Source organism: Aquarana catesbeiana, linkage group LG12 (assembly GCF_042186555.1).
Source record: "Aquarana catesbeiana isolate 2022-GZ linkage group LG12, ASM4218655v1, whole genome shotgun sequence".
NCBI classification, from domain to species: domain Eukaryota; kingdom Metazoa; phylum Chordata; class Amphibia; order Anura; family Ranidae; genus Aquarana; species Aquarana catesbeiana.
This window is the reverse complement of record NC_133335.1, coordinates 86,224,588-86,251,404: the sequence shown is the minus strand read 5'-3', so window position 1 is coordinate 86,251,404 and position 26,817 is coordinate 86,224,588. Positions and strand designations below refer to the sequence as shown.

Here is a 26,817-nt window from a genome sequence, read left to right as displayed (position 1 = left end):
ACCCCGGAGTCGGAAGAAGACCCCCCGAGCTGCCTAATAAATTACTTTAAAAACCTGTGTACTGTGTTTTTTTATTGACACTTTTTTTCCTAGGTGAATAGGTAGGGGTACCATGTACCCCATACTCATTCACATAGGGTGGGGGGCCAGGATCCCAGGATCCGGGGGCCCCTTATTAAAGGGGGCTCCCGGATTCTGATAAGCCCCCTGCCCGCAGACCCCGACAACCAACGGCCAGGGTTGTCGGGAAGAGGCCCTTGTCCTCATCAACATGGGGACACGGTGCTTTGGGGTGGGGGGGGCGCAGGGCGCCCCCTCCCCCAAAGCACCCACCCCCCATGTTGAGAGCATGTGGCCTGCTACGGCTCAGGAGGGAGGGGGCGCTCGCTCATCCCCACCCCCTTTCCTGACCGGCTGGGCTGCGTGCTCGGATAAGGGTCTGGTATGGATTTTGGGGGGACCCCCACGCTGTTTTTTCAGCATAGGGTGTTCCCCTTATAATCCATACCAGATCTAAGGGCCTGGTATGCCCCTGGAGGGGAACCCATGCCGTTTTTTTATTTAAAATTTGGCGTGGAGTTCCCCCTCAAGATTCATACCAAACACAGTGCCTGGCATTGGCGGGGATCCAAGTCGGATCCCCGCACCAGTGTGAACTCGGCTCGCAAGGTGTCAATCTCGCCGATAAAAGTGGCGAGATTGACACAAAATCAGACAACAATACAGAAGTTGACCAAAGGGGGTAAAGAGCTGAAAAACCATGTGATTTGGTGAAAATTGGCTGGAAAAGTCCTGCCGTCTGTATGCAAGACAAACTTCTGGCCAACGCCCTTTGTACAAAAATCCAAGGGAAAGTTTGTACAAAGTCCTATCGTGTGTATAGGGCTTAAGTTGTGGATAGGCTCAGCATTGAAGTTAGGGTCAGGGTCAAGTTGTAGGGCTAGCATTATGGATTAGAGTTTGCGTTTGAGTTGAGGTTAAAAGTTTGAGTTAGTGTTAAAGTTAATTTAGGGTTACTGTTAGGGTGCTTTATTTTTTATTTGTTATGGTTTCTTTGAATAAACATTCACCTAAGCAGTTCACATGTGAAAATGTGAGGCCAAAAATTGGTCAGTTTAATAAACAATCATCCATTTTGGCAAAATCATCTACTCATATCTAGTGCAGGGATGTATGAAAGGGACTTATGGGTGGCTCAGTATGGTGGGTATGAGAGGAACAGTCAAATTGTAAAGCCTATAGAGCACCTATTTCACAGAACAGGGTATGACATTTTTTTCTACAGATTGTTTTGGATAATAATTACTCAATTACTATCAATCTATCAATTATTATTCCTTTCTGGCTCTTGGGGTGTACTTTTTGAACCAGTCTCGGGCACGGTTCTACCCCTTGGGCTGGAATGTGTAATGTGAGTGCTCCAAGCTGTGTCCTGGATCATTTAAGCGTACTGTGCAGGGGAAAACTTGGGAGAGGAGGTCCCAGGCACAGTTCACTTGTGGTCCAGTATGGTTTGCTTCAGTGTGAGTGCAAACCATGCTGGAGCACAGGACTCCCCATAGAAAACAGTGTACTGAAACACAGCTCACTGGTCTGATTAGCAGAGGAGTGTGCCGGGAACACTTCTATATAGTCCAGTGTGAGTGCAGACCAGTGGGGCAGAATCAAACTGTGGCAAGGTTCACTTTAACCAGCCACAGTGTGAGTGCACTCTTAGTCTGGAGCTATTTTTGCCTGTTTTGGGTATCCTGCCTCACCATGAGTTCTTTTTTTTTTTTTATCTGAATGAACTTATAAAATATTCTAAAGTGATTGGTGCCTTTCACCCCACAGAGAATCTGCCCTGAGGTTTTAAATACTCTGCCATTTAGCTGCCCAGGGGTAAGAGGGGGATTCATATTCTCTTAATTTAGTCTGCTTTTCAAACTCTTTCTTTTTCGTGAGCCACAAAAAATGTTTCCTTTAATTGTGTAATGGGAAGACTAGGGCTGCATCCACAGTGAAATAAATGATAGTGTGGAAAAATAAAAAAGTATTTTCCTCATAGGTAATATCCAAAAATATGAGTAGGTTTTCTGTGTAAAGGTGAATTACTTTGTAAGGATCTTGACCTTTGCACTGAGAACTATGTGTTCAGTTCCATCTCTATGGCTATTATTAGCGAGTGTATATACTATAGGAAACCCTATGGTTGATTTACTAAAGGCAAATAGATAGTGCACTTTGAAAGTGCAGTTGCTGCATAGCTTAGTAAATGGGTTAAAGCATCACTTTCCAAAGAATACCCAATCACACACAAGGAAAATTTAAAAAACAACATTTTTGTTTGCACATGATTGGATGATGGAGTCAGCAGAGCTCCCCCCTCATTTACTAAGCTCTGGAGCAACTGCCAGCTGCAGAGTGCGACTGCAATTGCAAAGTGCACAGTTATTTTTCCTTTAGTAAATTAACCCCATTGTGTCACATTTGTTTGAAAATGTACAGTGCAAAAGCACATATGACATGCTTTATATTTTGTATGACTGTTTCAAAAAACAAATAAAAACAATTGGAAAATAAATATTCTGAGACTTCATAATACACAAGACAATGGGCACAGGTTAGTTACGACAGGATTTACATTGTGCAGTAAATGCTCAGCAACTGATAATGATACGCCAGATGTACATGTCTGGTGTATAAACACAGAATAAATGAACACTGTGGGTGTTCCTCATATAAAAAAAAAGAAATTCAATTATCCACTACATTTTCATAGTTAAAAAGTTTAGGTGGAATAGTTCGCTACTGGCAACCTTCATTTTAATTTTTCTCCATTTTCCCAGACTTCACAGAAAAAAGCACAACAAAGTGGATACTCTGACTTATCTATAAATACATTAAAATAAATATATTTAATAATTACAGATTGTAGGACACGGTGAGCTGAAATATTGTCTTGTCTTTAGTCTTGAGTTTCTTCCCCTTCGGATATTTTTATATTTTGCCTCAATTGTACAATCTGGGTATATTCCATATCTTTTTTTTCCTTGCAGTGTATTCTTAGTCTTTCATGAGTTAGGACATTCTAAATACTTCCAAAAGACTGGCAGCTCCATGCATGCGGTAGAAAATGCCAAAGGGAAGGCTGATATTGGTGATTATAGTCCACACTGTAGGTCCATAGAACTTCAATTCTAGATTGTTCTTTAATTGAGGGCGAGCACCAAAGGCTGGCATGAGCCAAAGCTGTGAATGGATTGATAGAAGACATAGGATTAGAATAATTAATCTGGAAAATTACATTTTAAATACTGGAAAGACCAGTAGCAAATGCAGTAACTTAGTAGCAAATTATAGCATTAGGTAAAAGGGCATTATTCTTTTATTTCTTGTACAGATCATTCTTGTTTTACTTATCCTAACCTGGTTTAGGATACTTGGAGTGAAAATATACATACAGGGGAGAACTGGACTTCTGATAAAGTTAAAAAAAAATAAATGTGGCCAGTTACTATAGGGAAATGTTGCCTCTGTAGACTGTCAAAGGCCTACAGCGTTTGTTCATAAATCCAGTCCTGCTTGGGAATATTTTGGATTACTAGCAAAATCTACACTGTTGGTGACACTTGAGAGCAGGATTAGAAAAGTCTACACTAAGGAGATATCAATGGGAAGCAGGTTGACCATGTGGATACCACTGCTGCTTTCTTTGCATGCCTGTGGACCTGAATTATGTGGGTTATGTCGATGCTAGGTAAAAAAACCAAAAAAAAAAAAAACGAATGCTAAGATTTTTATGAATCCTGATACAGAAATAACATTTCCTCCAAAAAACATTAAAAACACTCTTTTTGCCTGCAAGCAAGAGTCTAGGCCCTGATGGCTTAATGGCACTTTCTGTAAACAATTTAAAATCATCCTCACCTCTATATTCAAATTTCTAGTGACATATCCATGTCATCTCCCAATCCAGGCCCAGAAAAACCATATCACCCTGATCCCGAAGGAGGGTAAGGGCACCTTGTTAAGTGAGAACTCTTGCTGAATATTCTCAATCAATTTAGACCTCAAAGTATTTGCCTGTAAAGTTGACTGGTTTATGCCCTATTCTGCAAAAACAGCAAGGTTTTTGTGCAGTTTCACCAATAGCAGCCACCTTATGCTTATCAGTACTTGGATGCTCCAGGCCATAGAGCAAAGTGCTATATATGCAGAACTAGGACACATGTCAGCAAACCCTTAGGGGTGGAGTGTTTATGTACCATGTCAAATAGGTTTAAGATGCAGAAAAGGTTCAAGGCAGATACATTATGTGGGTGTGGCCAGGATTAGTGACTGGCTGGAAGCCAAGGTGCGGTGGTCAGAGCTGGTTAGCAGCCAGCAGAGGCACAGTCCACCATCCAATCATGGGTCAAGGTAGTCAGCAATCAGAAGCATTTCCATTATCCAGGCAAGCAGCAACCAAAAGAGTAATCCCTATCCTGGCAATGGTCAGGCAAGGGGTTAAGCAACTGTAGCAATAAAAAAACAAGACAAGGCACAGATAGATGAATCAGCTAAGTTGAAAGCTATCCCAAGTCCAGAGCACTGGGCTTGTTTTGCTTAAATAAAGGGCCAACAGCCATTCAGGCTTGCAACACAGTAGTCCCATTCAAAAAGCTAGTTTGGCTGTCAAAAAAAAAAAAAGAATAGGCATTCAGCAGGTGGCAGGAAAACCTCACAAATGCCTGTCAGCTACACCTGCACCGCTCTGTAAAAAGGGATCCACCACAGATTGCTCTTCAAAGAGCAACACAGGTGTAAACAAGCCCTTGGAGCTCTAACTAACCCTTAAAGAGGAACTGAACTCTGTAATCTATGCTAAGAAAAGGCAGTCAGAGGGCAAAGGACTACTCACTTCACCAGTTATGACTGTTGTCTGGTCTCCCTAAACTTGATCTTTCCCTTTTTCTGACTTACCATGTCTTCTCTTTAGGTGTGAAAGTGACTAGATTGGTAGAGGCAGAGTATTTTTCTCTCATTTCATAGCCTCCAGTAAGGGGAACTCACTCCAAGTCTTCTGAGACTAGCCTCACACATTGTAGATGTACAGCCATGAGGCTCTAAGCACAGTATGGTCTAGGCACACATACCAGGAAGTGCATTGCTATTTTGCTTATCCGATGGTGCAACTACAAGCCTAGTGGTTGTGGGATGACCCCATTTACTCAACCACCTATTTTACTGCCCCTAATGCCATGTACGCACGAGCCGAATTTCCGTCAGAAAAAACTTGGATGGTTTTTCCGATGGAATTCTGCTCAAGCTTGCCTTGCATACACACGGTCACACAAAAGTTCTCTGAAATTTCGATTGACAAGAACGCGGTGACATACAACACTACGACGAGCCGAGAAAATGAAGTTCAATGCTTCCGAGCATGCGTCAAATTGTTTCCGAGCATGCATGATTTTTTGCGTGTCCGAATTGCATACAGACGAACGCATTTTCGGAGAGGAACTTTTTCCGACCGAAAAATACAGAACCTGCTCTCAATCTTTTGCTGGCTGGAATTCTGCCAGCAAAAGTCCGATGGAGCATACACATGGTCGGAATTTCTGACCAAAAGCTCATATCTGACTTTTGCTGGCATAATTTCTGATCGTGTGTGCATAAGGGTCAGTTGGGGCAAGAAAGTGCCTGAAAGCGAGGGGGTAGTTTTTATTTATTTTGCACACAAGTCTATTTTATTGTCTATGTAGCTAATATTTTCATGTCTAGAAAATAGTCAGTTGTCAATTGTTTTCTTTTATGTTGTTAAGTGATTATAATTTTCCACTTCTGCCATTGATCTCTACTTCATACAGTTGAGTGGAATATGCTCATCCAACATTGTCAAGGAAACTTCCTGCGTTAAAAGCTTATTTCTAAAATAAAGATTTTACAAGTGATCCTATACAAGTATAGAAAATAGTGACATAAAAGCTCAGTTTATAACGTTATACATAATTGAAATACATTTAACCAAATTATGTTTTCCTTTTAAAGTTGATTGGGCCAATCACAGTCTACTGGCAGTCCCAAGAGATATAACACTCCATGCTTTTTAACATCATCTAGTTAATAATGTGTATGCTCTGGGTGGTGTAGCGAAGGATTAAGCCCTCTTTTTTTTTTTTTTTTTTTAATCTCTAGATAGATTTTCACATTTTCTAACTGTCCAAGGGGTGTGGGTTCTTCTGTTCTCGTGACAACTGACTAATTCTGCTAAATTGCATATTTCTTGTTATTTCCTAGGACATATTTGGGTTAGGAAATGAAAGAAAATCTCCCCAATGGGAAGAAAGACAGCAAAAAATACACTGACTTCTTCACTCTATTCACAACTGAAACATTTTGGCAATTACATAAACTTTAAAGCAAATATGTAGACTAAACATTTTACAGAAGTTTAAAAATGAACATACATGCATCATATCAGATACCACTCTACAAAACGGTTGTCAAGTTACCAGTAATGGCCTAAATGTTTTGTTACAAAAATCTAAAAAGTTACAATTTATCAGCACTTACTATAACATTGCACAGCAGCAGAAAAAGCAATATTTCCTGAATAAGTCTTCTTTTTAAATTCCATGGGTGATTTTCTGCATTGTGCATCATATTCTCAGTATTGTGTGTAACAGATAACGTGGATTCTAGAGATACTCCATCAGGCAGTGTAGGAGCTACTGCTTCATTTGCGTAAACAAGCTCTTTTGGTAGCTCCTCAGCCTCATCTATGAATGGCTCTCGATGAAGTCCTTCAATAATAAAGGTATTCTGTAGTGTAAGTTGTACAATCATAAGGAGGGAGTAAAAAAGATTCAAAACATTGAGCAGCTCCCCTGGAGAGGTGGCCACCATTGCTACAATGGAATAGTAAGATATACAATACTGGCCCAATGCTGCACCAAGGAGCAAAGCAACATCTAAAGTACGTGTTGGGTTTTTATGACCATCTATGTGTCTTTTGTCAAATCTGTATATAATTGACCCAGCGAGTGAGCCCAAGGACATAAGGCCGAGGACCACAATGTTAAATGAATAGAACATAATATGAGCCCTGTAGCTTTTATCTGCTAGGTTTACTTTAACCTTGTATGTAACAAGAGCCACAATTCCACCAAGAATGACTATGCATCCTGTGATAAGACCCACAAAAATACTATGAAAGCAGAAGCAAGGGCTAAGACGATGGTGGCAAGGCATGGTGTCATCCATCTGGCGTCCTACATTCTTCCACATAACATATGTCATGGCTGAGGCAAACAGGCTGTACTCTATGTTGAATGGATAAAGGTAGTAGTATCCTGTCTGAAAGATGTGGCACAAATGATTACTGCAGCGGCAGGTATGGCCATGTGCTCCACCAGAATCTACAAAAGAATCACAGGGCAGTTAAATGATGGAAATAGCTTCTGCAATAAGTTTCTCCATATAAGTTGCTTCATACCTTTGGCTTCATGGTATCCATTTGTGCTGGTCAACACCTTTAAGTCATCCTCCAAATCTTTAGTCTGGTGAACAGACTCATCTGTTACTGCAGCCATCCAGATACTGAGGTTAGTTATAAGTACTAACATAAGGCCATATCTGTAGTAAAGATTTTTTAACATACCAAATTAGTTCACTAATATCTTAATCAACATCATCATAACTTGTATCACTTCTATTATTTTCAAATTTAAATTTAATCCAGAACATCTAGTAAAGGTGACCACACCAGTGCAGGCTTTCCTCCTTATAAATCGTTGGGGGTGTATTTACTAAAGGCAAATAGACTATGTATTTTGCTAGTGCAGTTGCACTTGTTTTCCCCAGATAATTGGAAGCTTCACCTGGTTGTATCCAGGTGAACCTTAGAATTGGAAGCTTCACCTGGATACAACCAGCCACTGTACATTAACACATTAACTAGTTTTATTAATTTGTTATATTTACATGAAAACACACACATATATATATATATTTATGGTCGGAGCCCTCCGTCCTGAGAGATATGAAGCACATAAACACGTCACAAGACTAACAACATAAAATAGACCTGAAGTGTGCCCTGGCCTGCTGTATGGTAAACCCAGATCTGCTGGGTGGTATGCCAGAGAAGGGCGCATACCTTAAGAAAGTAATGGATGTTTCTGTAGAGAAATTGTTTGAAGAGAAGTACCCCAAGAAGGGGAATGGGTGGGTGGGTACCGCGCACTGGAACCGACACAGACCATCCTGGGTGGTCTGGTTAAATACCCTCCAGGCTCCTCCCATAACTTCAGGCCGGTAAACCGGCCTTCCTATTTATGGTCGGAGCCCTCCGTCCTGAGAGATATGAAGCACATAAACACGTCACAAGACTAACAACATAAAATAGACCTGAAGTGTGCCCTGGCCTGCTGTATGGTAAACCCAGATCTGCTGGGTGGTATGCCAGAGAAGGGCGCAAAAAGACTTGGTTAGGGAGGTAATGATTTAAGTTTACTGATATACTACAGGACAAGCTTGCCAAAGGCTTGTGACATTTCTGCTTGTGGATTGGGAATGTATCGAGCGAAGCAAGCGAATTTCCGCCTGCCCATTTTCTAGATGACGTGGTCCGGGACCCCGTTTCGTGAGGCTGCTGATGCTACTCCAATGCGAAAGAATTTCCAGAGAATTGTCCGGGGTCAAGGCCTAAGTTGGGCAAAAGATTTCTAACGTGTCTAGTGAACTGGTTGCTACTTAGAGGGCTAGTAGGGAACGGTAGTAATGGCTGCCTTCCGAGAGGTCGGGCAGATGAGCTAATAACTGGTCTAGAATGGCCACGGGGCACCAGGCGTTTACGAGTCTGGGAAGTATGATATCTACACCGGGACCAGACTGTTGTGTTTCGGACACCATGAGGTGTCGGATGAAGTAACTTTGGTGGCGTGTCAGGTGGCGTCTATGTAACATGTTACTGGGGCCGGTGACCGTGAATTCACTGGGGCATAAGAAACCGCAGAAAGCCAGGTAGATGGCTGCGTGAACGACCGGGCTGAAATTAACCCAAAGGGGAATGTGACAGGATGGTAGACCTGTCTCGGAATATGGTGCTGGTCGCAGGCAGGCGTTTACTGTTGATTTGGAGTTGTCTGTGACTACCGTGCAGTGTAGACTTGACCGCATGGGCGGCAACCAAAGATGGTTTGGTAGGATTTTGTAAGGAGATTAAATGCTGGATGCCAGCTAAGTAGAGACTAATGGTATGGTGTGAAAATGCCAACTGTGTGTGGCAAGATGATATGAAGGCCAGGATGTGATGGAAATCTCCTGATACTGCCCCAGGGTTTGAGACTAGGAACCTGTCATGGATATTCCAGGCAGTACGGTAGGCCTTCAGGGCGTTTGTGAGAAAATGATAGATTAATAAGGCGGGTAGCATTGTGAAGGTGTTTGTTTTAATCCGAGGTTAGCTACGACCAATGTGGGATAAGAAACATGGTCGGGTCAGTTCCAGATCCCTGCGAAAGAATAACGCAAAGTTAAAACGGGTAGTGCGTCGGCCAGAGTATCGCATTTGCCTGGGATGTAGATGCAGCGAACATTATTTGGTGCTGTGGGGATAGTTGCACCAGCCTGCTCAGGAAGGCCATGATGGCCAGCGAGGTGAACCTGCTTTTATTTAGAATACTAGCTGTGGCTTGGTTGTCTGTGGCAAACGACAGTGTTTGTCCTGCCCAGTTACTGCGCCAGACATGAGCTGCTGCAATAATGGGGTAGAGTTCAATCAAAGAAAAGGACTAACTGAAGTCGGGAATCAAAAGGATTTCTGATGGCCATGGCCCTTCAGACCAAAGATAGCCAAAAAATTGACGCGAGGACCTGTGGAGGCTGCGGCGTCCGTGACTACCTGAGATGAAGAGGGAGATGCTAACGGAATGAACATTGACATACCATTCCAGTTGATGAGAAATTCATTCCATCTGGGCAGATCCGCTATTTCTGGCACGTCTAATTTAAGGATTTAGTCAGGAACTTGTACTTGGGAGAGAAACACTAGGAGGCGTGAGATAAGGGTCACCTCGAGTCTGTTTTTTTTTTTTTTAAGTGCTACTAAAAAGATGAAGTGGGCTGTATGAGCGCCACTGAGTGTGCTTGCAGAGATTGCAAGGAGTATATGTTGATATGCATGTTTGCAGCGATTGCAAATGGGTATATGCTGAGATGCGTGTTTTTGCAGCGATTGCAAGGAGTATATATTGAGATGCGTGTTTTTGCAGCGATTGCAGGGAGTATATACTGAGATGCGTGTTTTTGCAGCGATTGCAGGGAGTATATACTGAGATGCGTGTTTTTGCAGCGATTGCAGGGAGTATATACTGAGATGCGTGTTTTTGCACCGATTGCAAGGGGTATATACTGAGATGCGTTTTTTTTTTTTTGACGAGGGGGCTTGTATGGATTGCTGGATTGCTAGATCCGAATCGCTGAGCCGGTGCTGCGACTGGACTCGGATCGGTTGGTGATGCTTTGTATTGCAGAGGATCCGAATCATTGAGCCGGTGCTACGACTGGACTTGGATTGGCCGGTGGGGTTTGTAATGCCGAGGATTCTGCATCATTGAGCCGGTATGCGATTGGACTCGGATCGGTCGGTGAAAGTTGGGTTGGCAAGGATCCGAATCGTTGAGCCAGTGCTACGACTGGACTCGGATCGGTTGGTGACGCTTTGTATTGCAGAGGATCCTTATCATTGAGCCGGTGCTACGACTGGACTCGGATCGGTCGGTGAAAGTTGTATTTGGCTAGGATCTGAATCACTGAGCCGGTGCTACGACTGGACTCGGATTGGTCAGGGAAAGTTGGGTTGGCAAGGATCCAAATCGTTTAGCCAATGCTTCAACTGGACTCGGATTGGACGGTGGGGTTTGTAATGCTGAGGATTCTGAAACATTTGAGCCGGTATGTGACTGGACTCGGATCGGTCGGTGAAGTTGGGTTGGCAAGGATCCGAATCGTTGAGCCGGTGCTGCGACTGGACTCGGATTGGACGGTGGGGTTTGTAATGCCAAGGATCTTTAATCATTGAGCCGGTATGCGACTGGACTCGGATCACTTGGTGAAAGTTGGTTTGGGAAGGATGCGAATCGTTAAGCCGGTGCTATGACTGGACTCGGATTGGATGGTGGGGTTTGTAATGCTAAGGATCCGAATCATTGAGCCGGTGTTACAACTGGACTCGGATCGGTCGGATGAAAGAAGCACACTGTTGGTGAGTGCTTGTGTATGCTGAGGATCCGAATCATTGAGCCGGTGTTGCGACTGGACTCGGATCGGTCGGGTGAAAGAAGCACACTGTTGGTGAGTGCTTGTGTATGCTGAGGATCTGAATCATTGAGTCGGTGTTGCGACTGGACTCGGGTCGGTGGGATGAAAGAAGCACACTGTTGGTGAGTGCTTGTGTATGCTGAGAATCCGAATCATTGAGCCGGTTTTGCGACTGGACTCGGATCAGTCGGATGAAAGAAGCACACTGTTGGTGAGTGCTTGTGTATGCTGAGGATCTGAATCATTGAGCCGGTGTTGTGACTGAACTCGGGTCGGTGGGATGAAAGAAGCACACTGTTGGTGAGTGCTTGTGTATGCTGAGGATCTGAATCATTGAGCCGGTGTTGTGACTGGACTCGGGTCGGTGGGATGAAAGAAGCACACTGTTGGTGAGTGCTTGTGTATGCTGAGGATCCGAATCATTGAGCCGGTGTTGCGACTGGACTCGGATCGGTTGGTGATGTTTGTATTGCCAAGGATCCGAATCTTTAAGCCGGTGCTGCGACTGGACTCGGATCGGTTGGTGGAGTTCGTTTTGCAGAGGATCCGAATCTTTGCGCTGATTATGCGACTGGATTCAGATCGGTTGTGGATGTAAGGTGACGATGGGGCTTGTGTTTCCGGGTCCGAATCGTTGAGCCGGTGCTACGACTGGACTCGGATCGGCTGACGGTGTTAGTGGTTGAAGGGGCTTGTGATTTGCTGAGGATCTAAATCATAGGGCCGATGTTGCGACTACATTTGTTGTAAGTGACTTGTTCCCAAGGTGGCTTGTGCTTATTCGTACGGTTCTTACCACCTAGTCGGTAAGATACCAGTGGTGCCGAGTGGAGGCTGTCATGAGTCGTAACATCGCGGATGCGACTGGGCTCGAATGAGGAACGGAGAAAGGCAGTAAGTACGGATGTGTGCGAATAACCGAGTAAGACCTACGAAGTTGTAGGTGGTTTACGAAGGGGAACATAAAGTAACGGTTCGGTAGCAGGAAAGCACAAGTGCTACCTGCGACAGTGAGTGTGGGACAATTGATAAAACCTACGACCAATCTCGAAGGACATGCAGTGAGTTGGTAGAGTCGGCCTCTGCAATGCATCTGATATGAATCAGTTTGTAAAACATATTAAATTAATCCGATATAAATCGGTAGTAAGGAGTATCTGATACAAATTGGTTGTAGAGTGTATGCCACCCCTTACTGTGAAACTGAACACCTATCAACCACCCATCCCCCAAGGCTAATCAAGTGCAGAGAAGGCACCAGGTGGGCTCAACCACACCTCAATCAGCCACAGAAACCTATACAAACAATATATGCTGATCTCCTAGTGAATGAGATGGCAACCCCATGGAGCATGAATTTTTTGACCAGTGAAGCCTATTGCGAGTGATATTGAGAACGATCTATAGTGACTGGAGGCTTGGGTCTACGAATGAATCGTATTTTTGTCAGAAGGAACTTTACGAATGTACTATGCCTGTGCCGAATGATGTCGGGACATGAGCGACAACAACTCCGGGGCAGGTTTTTTCACGAAAGGGGTGCAGGATAAGAAGCATAATAAACTGCAAGATTTTGCACATGACACGAAAGTTTGGATACTACCTGCGACCGTGAGTGGGAACCGCCGACGAAGACCACGAATGAAAAGCCGGAGTGCACCTGCGATTGAATGCACAGACTGCCGACCGTGAGGTGAGCTGGGAAGAGTCAGCCCTGTGATGTGAGCTACCGCGCACTGGAACCGACACAGACCATCCTGGGTGGTCTGGTTAAATACCCTCCAGGCTCCTCCCATAACTTCAGGCCGGTAAACCGGCCTTCCTATTTATGGTCGGAGCCCTCCGTCCTGAGAGATATGAAGCACATAAACACGTCACAAGACTAACAACATAAAATAGACCTGAAGTGTGCCCTGGCCTGCTGTATGGTAAACCCAGATCTGCTGGGTGGTATGCCAGAGAAGGGCGCAAAAAGACTTGGTTAGGGAGGTAATGATTTAAGTTTACTGATATACTACAGGGCAAGCTTGCCAAAGGCTTGTGACATTTCTGCTTGTGGATTGGGAATGTATCGAGCGAAGCAAGCAAATTTCCGCCTGCCCATTTTCTAGATGACGTGGTCCGGGACCCCGTTTCGTGAGGCTGCTGATGCTACTCCAATGCGAAAGAATTTCCAGAGAATTGTCCGGGGTCAAGGCCTAAGTTGGGCAAAAGATTTCTAACGTGTCTAGTGAACTGGTTGCTACTTAGAGGGCTAGTAGGGAACGGTAGTAATGGCTGCCTTCCGAGAGGTCGGGCAGATGAGCTAATAACTGGTCTAGAATGGCCACGGGGCACCAGGCGTTTACGAGTCTGGGAAGTATGATATCTACACCGGGACTAGACTGTTGTGTTTCGGACACCATGAGGTGTCGGATGAAGTAACTTTGGTGGCGTGTCAGGTGGCGTCTATGTAACATGTTACTGGGGCCAGTGACCGTGAATTCAGTTTGGATACTACCTGCGACCGTGAGTGGGAACCGCCGACGAAGACCACGAATGAAAAGCCGGAGTGCACCTGCGATTGAATGCACAGACTGCCGACCGTGAGGTGAGCTGGGAAGAGTCAGCCCTGTGATGTGAGCTACCGCGCACTGGAACCGACACAGACCATCCTGGGTGGTCTGGTCAAATACCCTCCAGGCTCCTCCCATAACTTCAGGCCGGTAAACCGGCCTTCCTATATATATATATATATATATATATATATATATATATATATATATATATATATATATATATATATATAAATAAAATGTATGCTACAGTAAGTTGACCCAAATGCAAAAGATTTGTATGGGTTTCATACTCACAGAATCCAGCATCTATGCTAAAGCTATCTTAAAGTAGATTAACAGCTGTAGCACCCTCTAGTGTACAGTCTAGTGAGGTAAATTTATGCTGACTCATAGTAGTTTGTGTGGAAACTGTTTTGGTTTCAGCTCAAGGTCAGGCTGGCAGGCTCTGCAGACCAGGCCTCTATCGCTTCCTCCTGATTCTGGAGGTCCATGAAAACTTCTAAAAACTAGTGGGCAGAGGTACACAGAGGAAAGGATCTGAATATTTTTTGGGAGTCTGGCCATTCCCCAGGCAGGAGGCCTGGTAGAGTGGTAAGACAGGCCCATAAATATAGAGGAGCCTGGCCAGCAAGGGGGGTTTGTTTTTGTCGGGTGGAAGATGGAGTTCTGAGGATTATGAGTCCCGGGAAAGGTCCACGGGGCTGGGAGGGCTCTGTCTCCAGGCTGGAGTTGAGGAAGGAAGGAGAGGAAGCTGAAGAGAGGGACCTTCCCCACCCTTCATTCTCATCCAAGAGACACCCTGTCTAGCATGGTAAGGCCTGAACAGCAGTGTTGACTCAAAAATCCAGCAGCCCTCTAGGGGGTAGTGCTACATGCAGGGGCTCGTCCGGGATTTCACTATAACAACCTGCATGGCCGTTGCCAATAGCAACTGGCAGCAATCAAGTGGAAGGACTGTGAATTAGTGCCAAGTGAGCCAGAGAGGAGAAATTGTTTGTGCTACCTGCATTTTGGAACTATGTATATTCTGTGTAGCGCTACACAGCAACAACTTTTTTCTTTGGTTTTTGAGTTGCTGTCTGTATCCCATTTGGGGAAAATGTCCTTTACTTCCTATTAAGTAGGTTGAGAAGAATGCTCTCCAAAAAGGAAGGAAATGCTGTTTAACCTTTTGTTGGATCCCAGTCATTAAGATCCTTTTTAGCAATTTCCGGTCTACATACTCTCTCTCCAATGTTAACTAAAGGTTATTGCTCTGGATGGGCTGTGAGGGACCAAGTTGTGAAAGGTTTGTTGGCGTCCCTAGCTGGAGTGCATGTGAAAAAGTGATAATGCAGGAGCACAACTGGGAGGCAGTTGTCGACTTGTAGACAGTTGTCACAAAGAAGTGCTTGAACAAGGAATTTTATGGCGGGATCCCCAGGCATATTTATAACTAATGCTGCAAATTTAAGAAGATTGAAAACAACTTTAGCAATTACGTTAACATTTTAAAGCTTATGTGGGACTTTAATGATTGAATTTATCATTATTATACAGGATTTTTATAGTGTCAACAGTTTGCACAGTGCTTTACAAAATAATGGCTGATAGTAAGGTTACAATATGATTCAATACACAAGGAATCAGAGGGCCCTGCTCATTCTATCTTAACTGATAAAGCAGTAGGAGTGTCAAGATTGAATGTATTATGGATAGTTCTCATCAAAGGATAGCTTTACCTAGAAATATTAGTGTGAATCTGAACACAGTGTTTGCTGGACACCCAGAGGAAATATGTCTGAAAAATATAATAGAATGTGTATTAATACGCATTTCTAAATATGCAAAGGATTTATGGACAAGGTGAAAAATAGTTTGACCAAGAAGACAAAACCAAGATAATGCAAGACAAGGCTAAATGTGGCTTCTTAAGATTTTTACCTGGAGGATGATGAATGCGCTCTGCACCATAGGGTGAATAAGTTTAATTGGCGACTCACAATCAATGTAGCTTATGTAATATCCAATCTTAAATACATCTAAAACTAGACTGCAGATACCAAAAAACACCAGACCACCTGTGAAAAGAGAGGAGAAACAATGGCCTCAGTGGATTTTGTATAATGCTAAAGACATCAATTACATTTTATTCAAAGAATGGAGCACTTTTAAGCAGATGCCAGGGGTGCTAGTAGCTTGACAATTATTTGTACATTGAACAAAAATGCTCATTAAATTGTATGTTTAGCCAAAGTATACACTTCTGCATAAATATACAGCATTTCTGTCATGTCACAATATGCAGCAACAGTATGGCTTTTCAGAAATGCTGTACATTTTATTTAATTGTCGATCACCCGACTGATGGTGTATTCTGGAAAAAACAGTGCCCAAACATTGATCCTGGTGCATCACAATGTTTACTATGTTTGTCAGAACTTTATTGACATGACACAATTGACATTTCAGTAAGTTCTTTTCACACAGCAGTGTTGCGATGCAGGAGCTTGCATTAAAATCCACTGCACTAAAAAAAGTACCGCAAGCACTCGTTATTTTTAAGCACACACCACTGCAATGCAGCTTGTACTGCAGATACTACTATTAAGTAAAAAGACAATTGCCTTCATTAAGCCAAAGCCAACTCTGGTCAGGATTTGTTTTTTCTCAGCATTAACCACTCATTTTCATAGGTGGGAGCTCTCAAGATTTCAGACAAAAATCTAAATCCTGCTAATCCAAAACCTTACTGGGTCTCTGGCAGTTCCCTGTACTAAAGGTAAGGGCTTGTTGGGGGTAGTGATGTCATCATCACAACTCCAATCACGTAGTGGTCAGAAGGGCAAGAAAGGAGAAGATAGCTGGGAGAGGGTGTAGACTGAGCTCCCTCCTCCAGTTCCTTCTGGCCACTGAGGATATGTATGGTCAGAGGGATTTTAGAAACTACAGCCTGCTGTTGGACCGTAGGTCTGTAAGTAAGGAAATTGGAAAGGAGCCAGACTGTATTTCAGTTATTGTCACTGTTATTTGTCTACATATTGTAACAAATGTCTATTTGTTGCCCACATATTGTAAGGATTGTCCACTTATTGCCTACATATTGACATGACTAAATGTTTGTTGCCTATGTAGAACCATAGCTTAACCCAAAAGATGGAGTAAATATATACACTGGAACTTGCAATGTACCAGATAGAAGACAATATAAAAATAAAGTCATGCTTTCTTACACATTTTAAAATCCACATAATATTATTAAAATAACATATATAAATAAATTCCAGATTGATATAATCATCAATTAGCACATCGGATTGATGCATTTCACATTAGAATGGCTTTCTCAGGCTCTGCACTGAGTTAGATACACAAAATCCAATCTGGGAAAAAAAAGAGAATCATCAAAGAGGCCACATCTGCCAAAATACTATGTATCCCCAAAAGTAAGATAACGATGAAGTTCAAATACTCATATAAGTGTCGGTTCCAATAGTTCAAGCAGATAAAAACCCCAGCCAACAAATAATATCTGAGGCGGTGGTGAAATTATATGAATGAAAAATGTGCCAACTTATATGATAAAGTGCCGGATAGACTTCAAACCAACCACCCCCACACTGAAGCAAACATATAAAAACCAACATAGTGGTCAGCTGTAAAGATTGGAAAATGTGCCAACCTGAAGATAAACCACCAAAAAATAAAAACCCTTTCAAGCTAACAAGGAACAAAAACATCAGCAACTAGCCCGATGTGGCCAAATGCCAACCCTGGGGCCACTATCTTGGTTTTTATATGTTTGCTGCAGTGTGGGGGTAGTTGCTTTGAAGTCCTTCTGGAAGTTTGTCATATACTTTATGTACAAACATTGTTTGATCATATAATTTCACCACCACCTCAGATATTATTTTTTTGCCTCCGGTTGGGGTTTTTATCTACTTGAACTATTGGAACCAACACCTACATATGTATTTGAACGTCATCATTTTTCTATTATTGGGGAAACATAGGATTTTGGCAGATGTGGCCTCTTTGATGATACTCTTTTTGCAGATCAGATTTTGTGGCTCTAACTCATCAATCTGATGCGTTATTTGATGATTATATCAATCTGAAATTTCTCTCTATATATGTATACATACATATATGTGTGGTTTTAATGGTATTGTGTGGTTTTTAAAACTGTAAACAAACATGGTGTTATTTGTATGTTGTTTTTCTTCTATGTGGTATATTTAAAGTTTATGCACTTACCCCATCTTTTGGGTTAAGCTCTACTGGATGAAGGGATGGTACCTATAGAAATGATATTCTTCAGAATGATATAAACCCTCCTCCCTTTTTACTGAAATTATTGCCTAAGTACTATTTCAGTTGGTCGTTTGATGTTCATGTGTTGCTAGGATTGCCAGTTTCTTGTCTTTGAATTGAAAAGTCAGATGAGTTTGTTGAGCAGATCATATTACTATAATTTAATCCCCAACAGGCCTGGCACTATCAAGCCACAACTTATTTTTCATGCCTCCAGTTTACTAAACGTACCAGTATTGTCCCCCTTTCCCCACAACCGTAGGCTCATATCTTTCTTAAAGCACCCAAGTATGCTCATTTGTTGTCCTGGTGTCACTGGAGAAGTATTGACATACAGTCAAAGGCAAGATTTCCTGATTGCTGAAGAACACAGGCATGATAGTAACAGAACCCTTTAAAGCAGGATTTTTCTTATCTGCAAGCATAGTATGCATGCTTCAAAATCAAAAGATTCTGCCATTTGTTATGGTCAATGACATCACTGATATATGCACACTGTATTCTACACTCATGGCACACTGTCTGTACCATGACCTGCTGAATGCCTTGCCATGGTGCTGTAGAGCTTTGTCCCTGGCATGGGTGCTCAATCTCAGGAGCCTACAGAGAGCTCCTTACTTTCTGAAACTTCACATGATGGGGATGAGCTGTGACTTTACTACATGCCATCATGGCAACTCTGCATTCAAAGTGAGGCTTGGCTGATTCCGGTCTGTGCATACACAAGATTGAGCAATGGCATGGCCGAAGGGTGGAAGCCCGGTTTAGGGAAGAAAAAAAATTATTTTTCAAAGATGGTGCAGCCTTCAGTGGAAAACAAGGGATATGAAAAAAAACACAGTAGGCATGATTGTAACAACTGAGAAGAATGTTTAAAAATCTCAGGGTGAGGTTTAAAAAAGGTGTGGTGATTTTTTTTAGGGCGCATGATATAGGGTTTAATTCCACTTTAAAAAGGGACTGGCCCAATAAAGACTCTGACGCTGATTAATTTGCAGTGGGCAAGGCCATGCTTTTAATGGGTTGTAACCCAATAACCATTGTTCCATTATTCCATTGTAACCATACACAATAACATTACAAACATCTCTGCCAGTGGGAGATGAACTGGAAGCACTAAATGGTGTCTAAGTGCCTGTCCCATCCATAATTCCCTGAGAAGCATCTGACTAACCGCAGCCCCCTGAGGGCATTAGGAAGGTATCATTCAACAATCGGCAATGTAAAACCCACCAATAAAGCCATAGCTGTAAAAAAAATAGTAAGGGTGGTTAGGAATATGCCAGGAAAATTTTGAAAGTTCAAAATTTTCCTGGCATATTCCTAACCACCCTTTGGCAGAAATGTCCAATAATATCCCGTCCTTTAACCTAAATTATTTGTAAATGAAATACTTATATAAATAAATCCACCTGCGCTTTGGGTATCAAAAGAATACAGATAGAAGCAGCTAGCACAGTTTGCGGGGAACAAACATCAATGAATAAAATAAAATGCAGAGCTTCTTTTATATATGAACAAAGTCCTTCATAAAAGTCCATGCAAAGTCCATTGAGGCTAGGAACATGGAAGACACTTCAGGTGTGTATATAACATCACAAGATAGTGGTAAGAAGAAAGTCCTCCACCTGCACCACAGTACACAGAGCCTCTTACCTAAAATTGTGGACCACCTAAGATATAAGTGGTCAACCAACACTCAATTAACCACTGGACACCATCAGAATCTCAGCAAGTTCCACAGGGGTAATGGCTTACATGTAGTCTTCCCTCATGGATAATTGCTCCAAAAGTCAGATCACCAACCCATACATATCAGAAAGAACAGAATTGCCTCATGGTGTAGTATTAAAAAGCACTTCAAAATGTATTAAAACTCCAGAATACTCACACTATACACTATCCAAACAAGCATGCCATCAAATCATGAAAAAGTTTCAAACCAGTAAGATCCTCATGCGTGGTGATGTCACGTATCGTAGCTTCACCCAACGCGTTTCATTATCAGAATACCATGAGGCGGTTATGTTCTTCTAGGAAAGGCTAGAAAGTTTTTCCTCTACGTGCCATGCTTCCCTCTGTCAGCGCTCCCTTGTACAATTGCTCAAGTGCTTTAAAAAGCATTACCCTGCATGGACTCGGCATTAAGAAATGGTGAGTACTGAGCTCTCCTGCCCCTCATTCACAACTAGTTTGTCACTGTTTTATGTACTTGCCTGCATCCTGAGCAGTAAAGATTCAAGTTAAAATCTTAGCAGCACCCTAGAAGCAGAGAACTTTGACATTCTCCCCTTTTTTATAGTTTTTCCCCAGCTTTATTCTACACTTCAAAAAATATTAATGAACCGATTAACTGCTTCAATACTGGGCACTTTCACACCCTTCCTGCTCAGGCCAATTTTCAACTTTTAGCATTTTTTGAGACAGATAGAGGTTTCTTTTGGTGGTATTTAATTACCACCATTTTTTTTTTGCTAAAAAAATTAAAAAAGACCAAAATGTTTTAAAAAAATAAGTTTTTCTTAGTTTCTGTTAGAAAATGTTCTAAATAAGTGCTTTTTCTCCTTCACTGCTGGACACTGATAGGCGCTGATGAGGCAGCACTGTTGAGACAACACTGAAGGGCACTGATGAGGTGGCATTGATGAGGAGGCACTAATATGCAGCACTGATGGGCACTAGTAGGCGACACTGATTTGCAGCACTGATGAGCACTGATAGGCGACACTGATGGGCACTGATTGGCGGCACTGATGGGTGGCATTGATGAGCAGGCACTGATGGGCACTAAAAGGCAGCACTGACTAGCATCACTGATGGACACTGCTTGGCATCACTGATGGTCAGTGATTGGCATAACTGCTGGACACTGTTGGGGCTGCACTGATAATCAGGGCACTGATTATCTGTGCAGGTCTCCCCTGTGAGGCAATGCCGCTGATTGGCTCTCCTCACACGCTGTCAGTGTGAGAAAAGGAAAGGTGATAACAGGGATTTCCTTGCTTACAGGTGATCAGCTGTGATTGGACACAGCTGATCACATGGGTAAAGATCCGTGTCCCAGGGACACAGCATGCTGCCAATCGCCGCTCATATGACATTGTCCCAGAACGAGAGAGAGCTGCCCCCCCCCCCCCCATCAGTTCTCTATAAGTTGGGTGGGAGGTGGTTAATAGACGTACGCACTACCTAACTAGCATAGTAGTATTGACTATGCAAAAAGTCTACTGAAATAATTGTATGTTCCTGGAGAATCACTTTTATTCCCTTAGCAATATTTTCTGCTCAATGAACGAATGCCAACTTGTATACATTTAAATCTGCTAAGAATGTAATTAGTAGTCTAATCATGCTTACACAATCCAAATGCCACATTATGAGTATGGCAAGCCTTATTGTTTATATACCATTAGAGGAAAGCACAGTAATCGTGAAAAGGGAGGGTGCTAAATGAGCCTCAGATAACAAGCCTTTAACTAGACACCTTGACAAAAGGAAACAGCTCTACTTAGAATATTAAAATTAACCTCTAACTTGGGATTTAAAGCAGAACTAAACTGTATCTGAGTACTAAAAGCTGAAAATGTTTTTTTTTATTTTATTCTTATTAATATTCATATATTCATAATATTTGGTTATTTGGTTAGGAAATCACTTTGAAAAACTCCCCAAGCATATCTAGCATGGGCAGATGATTCATGTAGCATTTGCTTCCTGGAATCTGTCTGCCCTTAGCTCAGACATTAAGGCCGCAGGGTGTGCTTAGCTGAAAAAAACCCTCCTCCTCCACCCCAGATGTAAAAAAAAGATGTCTGTGAAGACTCCTGGAATGTATCACATCATTTTGGCCTAGGACAGAAACTAGGATGCAATTGAAGAACCAAAAAACGTCCCACTACAGGTGTGCACCTTGATAGCACAAGCAGCTCTGCTCTTTCATCATATGCTGAAAAGCAAAGTTAGAATGATGGGAGCTGTCACATGATTGCATCTATAAATGCATTAAAAGGTGTTATTTAAAGTTTGTTGAAAACAATGATTGTTGTACATTGTCTTAAGGCAGGGGTGGATGGGATGAGGCAGCGTTTGACCCCAGCTTGATCTTTATTAATATCTGTGACCCTGGCAAGGAGACTTGCCACATGTGCAAGACCTACTATGACAACCAAAGCTCTGCTTGAACTGAACCGTCTGATCCCTACACTATACACATATACCTATAACACTGGTAGATTCTTCATGCAAATATATGGACTGAGCACTCCAGATGCAGGGTCCAGAAAATACAGCTCCCAGCAAAGTCCTAGGTGTCATAGCCAAACCAAGTTTTAACTCTTTGCACAAGAGCAAGGTAATAACAAAATTAAACCATTCTCAGAAGTGAAAAATAATGAAAGACAGACTATCACTGAGTAGTTCTGATCCTCATCTCAACATCTACTGTATCTTCTGCATTTGGCTGCCCCCTGAAGCCCTTTATCATCAATATCTTCTAAACAGACTTGAATCATGGTCACTAGAGCACTTGGACTCCATGGTGTACTGGCAAATATATTCATCAAGGCAGAATTATGTGACAAAAATTCTTATCAATCACATACTCTTCTATTTTATTGTGTGTGTAAACGAATGTATTTTAATGTCAAACACGAGGGTTTATTTTACTAAAGACAAATAGACCATGCATTTTGCAAGTGCAGGTGCTCCAAAGCTTAGTAAACGAGCTAAAGTTTCACTTTACAAAGAATATCCAATCACTTGCAAGGAAAACTTTAAAAAAAATGTATTTTTTGCTTGCACATGATTGGATGATGAAAGTTAGCAGAGCTCCCTCTCATTTACTAAGCTCTGGAACAACTGCACTTGCAAAGTGCACAGTCTATTTGCCTTTAGTAAATCAACCCCACAGTGTGACATCGAAGGTTGCTTGCAATTTAAACACAGCTCAATGTCCGAAGAAACTTCTAATGCTGCGTACACACGATCGGACTTCTCGTCGGAAAAAGATATGATGACTTTTCCGACGGGATTCCGCCCAAGCTTGCCTTGCATACACACGGTCACACAAACGTTCGCTGAACTTTAGACCATCAAGAACGCGGTGACGTACAACACTACGACAGAATATGAAGTTCAATGCTTCCGAGCATGCGTCGAATTGTTTCCAAGCATGCGTAGGAATTTTGCGTGTCAGAATTGCTACAGACGATCGCATTTTCGGGTAGGAACTTTTTTCCAACCGAAAAATTGAGAACATGCTCTCAATCTTTTGCTGGCTGGAATTCGGCCAGCAAAAGTCCGATGGAGCATACACACGGTCGCATTTTCATCTGTGTTTTGCTGGCCGAATTTCCGATCGTGTGTACGCGGCATAACTGTCTACACAAGTGGTTCTCAACCCTGTTCTCAAGTACCCCCAACAGGCCATGTTTGCAGGTTTTCCTTTATCTGGCACAGGTGCTTTAAATCAGAGTCAATAGCTTGGTATTATGGACAGCTATTTTATCCAAGAGAAATTCCCAAAACATGGCATGTTGGGGGTACTCGAGGACAGGGTTGAGAACCACTGATCTATACTACTACGTTGAAGTCAATGGGAATCTGCTGGCCTGCATTTGAAGTGCTATTCAAATGTAGGAAAACAACGACTGTGTACATGAGCCCATAAATAGTGGACAAATAAGGCCCAAGAGGATCTCAAATTAAACTTGCTCTAAATTGCCTTTTAAAACATATAGAGTTAAAAAAAAAAATACCAATGTTCTTAGCAACATAATCAAGATTAATGTAAGCATAATATCTATACATATGTAGTAATGCATGCATCTGCAATTGAACGTCTAGTTTACACTATAAAAGTGATAATAAATAAATGATTGTATTAGTAGTAGTAGGAGTAGTAGTTTCTGAAGCTAGAATATACGTAGGTGTATGAGAGGGGGTTTAGATATAGTATGGGAGAAAGGAGGAGAAATAGCAGCAGAAGAGGCAGTAGACATATAATCATTTCTACTTATTTTAATATTTGTAGCCTCTTTACCTCTCAACCACACAGGTCCTGCATGGGAATCTTTATAGAGAACTGCATTTTTTCGGCATGAGAAGTAAAATTGGAATATCATCCAGAAAGTGGAGAGCAGCATTAGTATAACAAGGAAAGCAAGGACTTCTGTGTCCTGCACTACGACCTCTTCTAAGGAACCACTGCTAATAAGAACACAGGCTATCAGACCAACATTAATGGCCAGCAGTGCAGATAACAAGCGACCCCCTTTCTTCCAAACTTGGTTGTGAACTGATGGGCTATCTGGCACCTGATTTAGAACGGGCATTTCAACCTGGATCCCTGAAGAGGCCAAAGCCATGGCATCTGTGTTAGAAACGGGAACTGCATCTTCTTGTACTGCATTGGGGACCTTGCTATCTTGATTGACATCCTGTGGTACTTCCAATTCTTCCTGAGCTGCTTTTGTGCTGCCCATCTTTCACTTACTGGTCCTGGAAAAGACGAAAGGAAAAAAAATTAACCTACATCCTCTAAGCAAGTCATATGTTTAGTGGATTGGCCAATGAGGCTCAGATTCCATATCTGAGTCATTAACTATGGAAATGTAAAAAGATTTATGTTTAGTTAATTCCATCTTAATGGTCACCTTCTCGTATTGGCCTTACAGCTCCTTATGTACTAAATCGCTACTGGCATCATTCCATTGCAAAAAGGGAAGAAAGGAAGGGGTTAACACAGTGGAAACAGCTGTAGCCATTTTAATTAACAGAAGACCAGTCATCTAATTTAAATGCAAATAAGTTTGATAAATCTCCTGCAGAATTCTGAAAGGTCACAGGTCATCACATTCAGTTCTATGCAACTCTAGAATGTCAGTGCAGCATTTTTAGCATAATATCAATGACATTTAAAGACCTCTGGCCTTTGATTGATAATTTTATGGTCACAGGGATGTGAAAAAGTATTAGGCTAGCCTTGTTGTATTACATACTTGTCAATACCAATCCCCCCTTGTATCATATATTGTTTTATATATTTAACTTTATAGCTTTTAGAAGAAACCTTAATCCTGAGATTAATAAAAAGGATTGCAGTTTTTATTTATCCAGAAAGGTCAGTACAGATCATTCTATGCATGGTGTTAGAATAATGCAAAACACAAATAACATTTCAGATAGCTTTTCTGAAAGGAAAGGTCTGCACTGGCAGGCTCCGTGTTTCTCCAATGATGAGTTTCTTTTAAGTAAGAAAAAAACTGGATTTTTGACTTACTTGTAAAACCCATTTTTTGGAGTAGATCATGAGACACAGAGCAGCTTTATTAATCCTTACTAACAGGGTTATGCACCACCTGTAGGTGATCGGACACTGGCAAACAGACTGGAAGTCCCCTGCCAGATATACTGTAAGCATTCCCATACAGGCAGGTCCTCATCTTTGTAGTAATCTATATACCACAACACGGGTGAGGGATCTCTATTTCCTGTAATGTACTCCAAGAAAAGGAGTTTGCAGGTAAGTCATAAATCCAGTTTTCTTTATTGTACATCACAGGACACAGACCAGTTTTATTAATCCTTACTAACAGGAATGTCCCAAAGTATTGCTCATGACTGTGGGGCAACATGACAACCACCGATGGACCAAAAATGAACCTCACACAGCAGCTTGCAAAACACTGCAACCAAAGGCAGCGTCCTCAGAGGCTCTAAAATCCACCTGGTAAAATCTTGTAAGGCTGGGTTCACACTATTGCCGCTTGAGACTCACAGCAGGGGTCTGGTGTGTCCCCTTTCACCGTTTCAGGTGCAATTTCAGCCTGAATTTTTGGGCTGAATTCGGACCTGAAACGGACTAAAAGATGCACAGGACCCCTGTGCAAATTTGCACCGGACTCACAGCAGAGATATGTGAACTGGCTCCATAGAGAGCCAGAGACAATCTCCTACCATGCTAATTCGATGCTGGAGAAACCCGCATCCTATTCGCATATGTGTGAACCCAGCCTAAAAGTGTGAACTGAAGACTAGGTTGCAACCTTACAGACCTGAGCCACTGAGGGTTGATGAAGGATAGCCCAGGAGACACCTATTCTCCTGGTAGAAGGAGCAGCCACCAGAAAAGGCAGAGCCTTTCCTTTTAAGCCATAAGCTTGAGAGATAGGCTGATGAATTCAGTGGTAAATAATATACTTGGTAGCTGCATGGTGCTTTGGCCCTTTAGAAGTCTGATTGCCTGACTGCGCCTGTTAAAGAGGAGTTCCACCCAGGGGGTCCATTAAAAAAAAAAAAAAATTAAAAGTCAGCAGCTACAAATACTGCAGCTGCTGACTTTTAATTGGACACTTACCTGTCCCTGGGTCCAGCGATGCGGGGGATTGAAGCCTCGCTCGTCCCCCCCCTCCGCTCGTCGGGGCCTGCATTTCAACTGAGGGTGCCGGGCTGTGGCTTTACAGCCTGGCACCCACTGCGCATGCGCGAGCGGCGCCGCGCGCCGTGATTGGCCGCTCAATCACCTGGGAACTGTAATGGGTCCCAGATGATTGACAGGAGGGAGGGAGCAGAGCCGAGCCCTTCCTGTGCTGAGGGGGAAGTGATAGTTACATAGTTACATAGTTACATAGTAGGTGAGGTTGAAAAAAGACACAAGTCCATCAAGTCCAACCTATGTGTG

The 26,817-nt window shown here is 42.5% G+C and overlaps 1 protein-coding gene across 4 annotated transcripts in view; it reads right to left on the bottom strand.

Annotated features, from left to right (window-relative positions):
• Nucleotides 1-541: 541 nt before the first annotated feature.
• Nucleotides 542-26,817, bottom strand: part of LOC141114473 (proton channel OTOP2-like) — a 139,694-nt gene continuing 113,418 nt past the window's right edge. For all 4 annotated transcript variants that reach the window (XM_073608165.1, XM_073608166.1, XM_073608164.1 and 1 more), the window contains exons 2-7: nucleotides 24,178-24,635; nucleotides 15,768-15,904; nucleotides 15,566-15,624; nucleotides 7,460-7,599; nucleotides 6,538-7,382; nucleotides 542-3,231 (exon numbers count right to left, since the gene is read on the bottom strand). In XM_073608165.1, the coding sequence (XP_073464266.1) occupies nucleotides 3,061-3,231; nucleotides 6,538-7,382; nucleotides 7,460-7,599; nucleotides 15,566-15,624; nucleotides 15,768-15,904; nucleotides 24,178-24,619 (1,794 nt within the window). In that variant the 5' untranslated portion in view covers nucleotides 24,620-24,635 and the 3' untranslated portion in view covers nucleotides 542-3,060. The remainder of the gene's footprint in view (nucleotides 3,232-6,537; nucleotides 7,383-7,459; nucleotides 7,600-15,565; nucleotides 15,625-15,767; nucleotides 15,905-24,177; nucleotides 24,636-26,817) is intronic.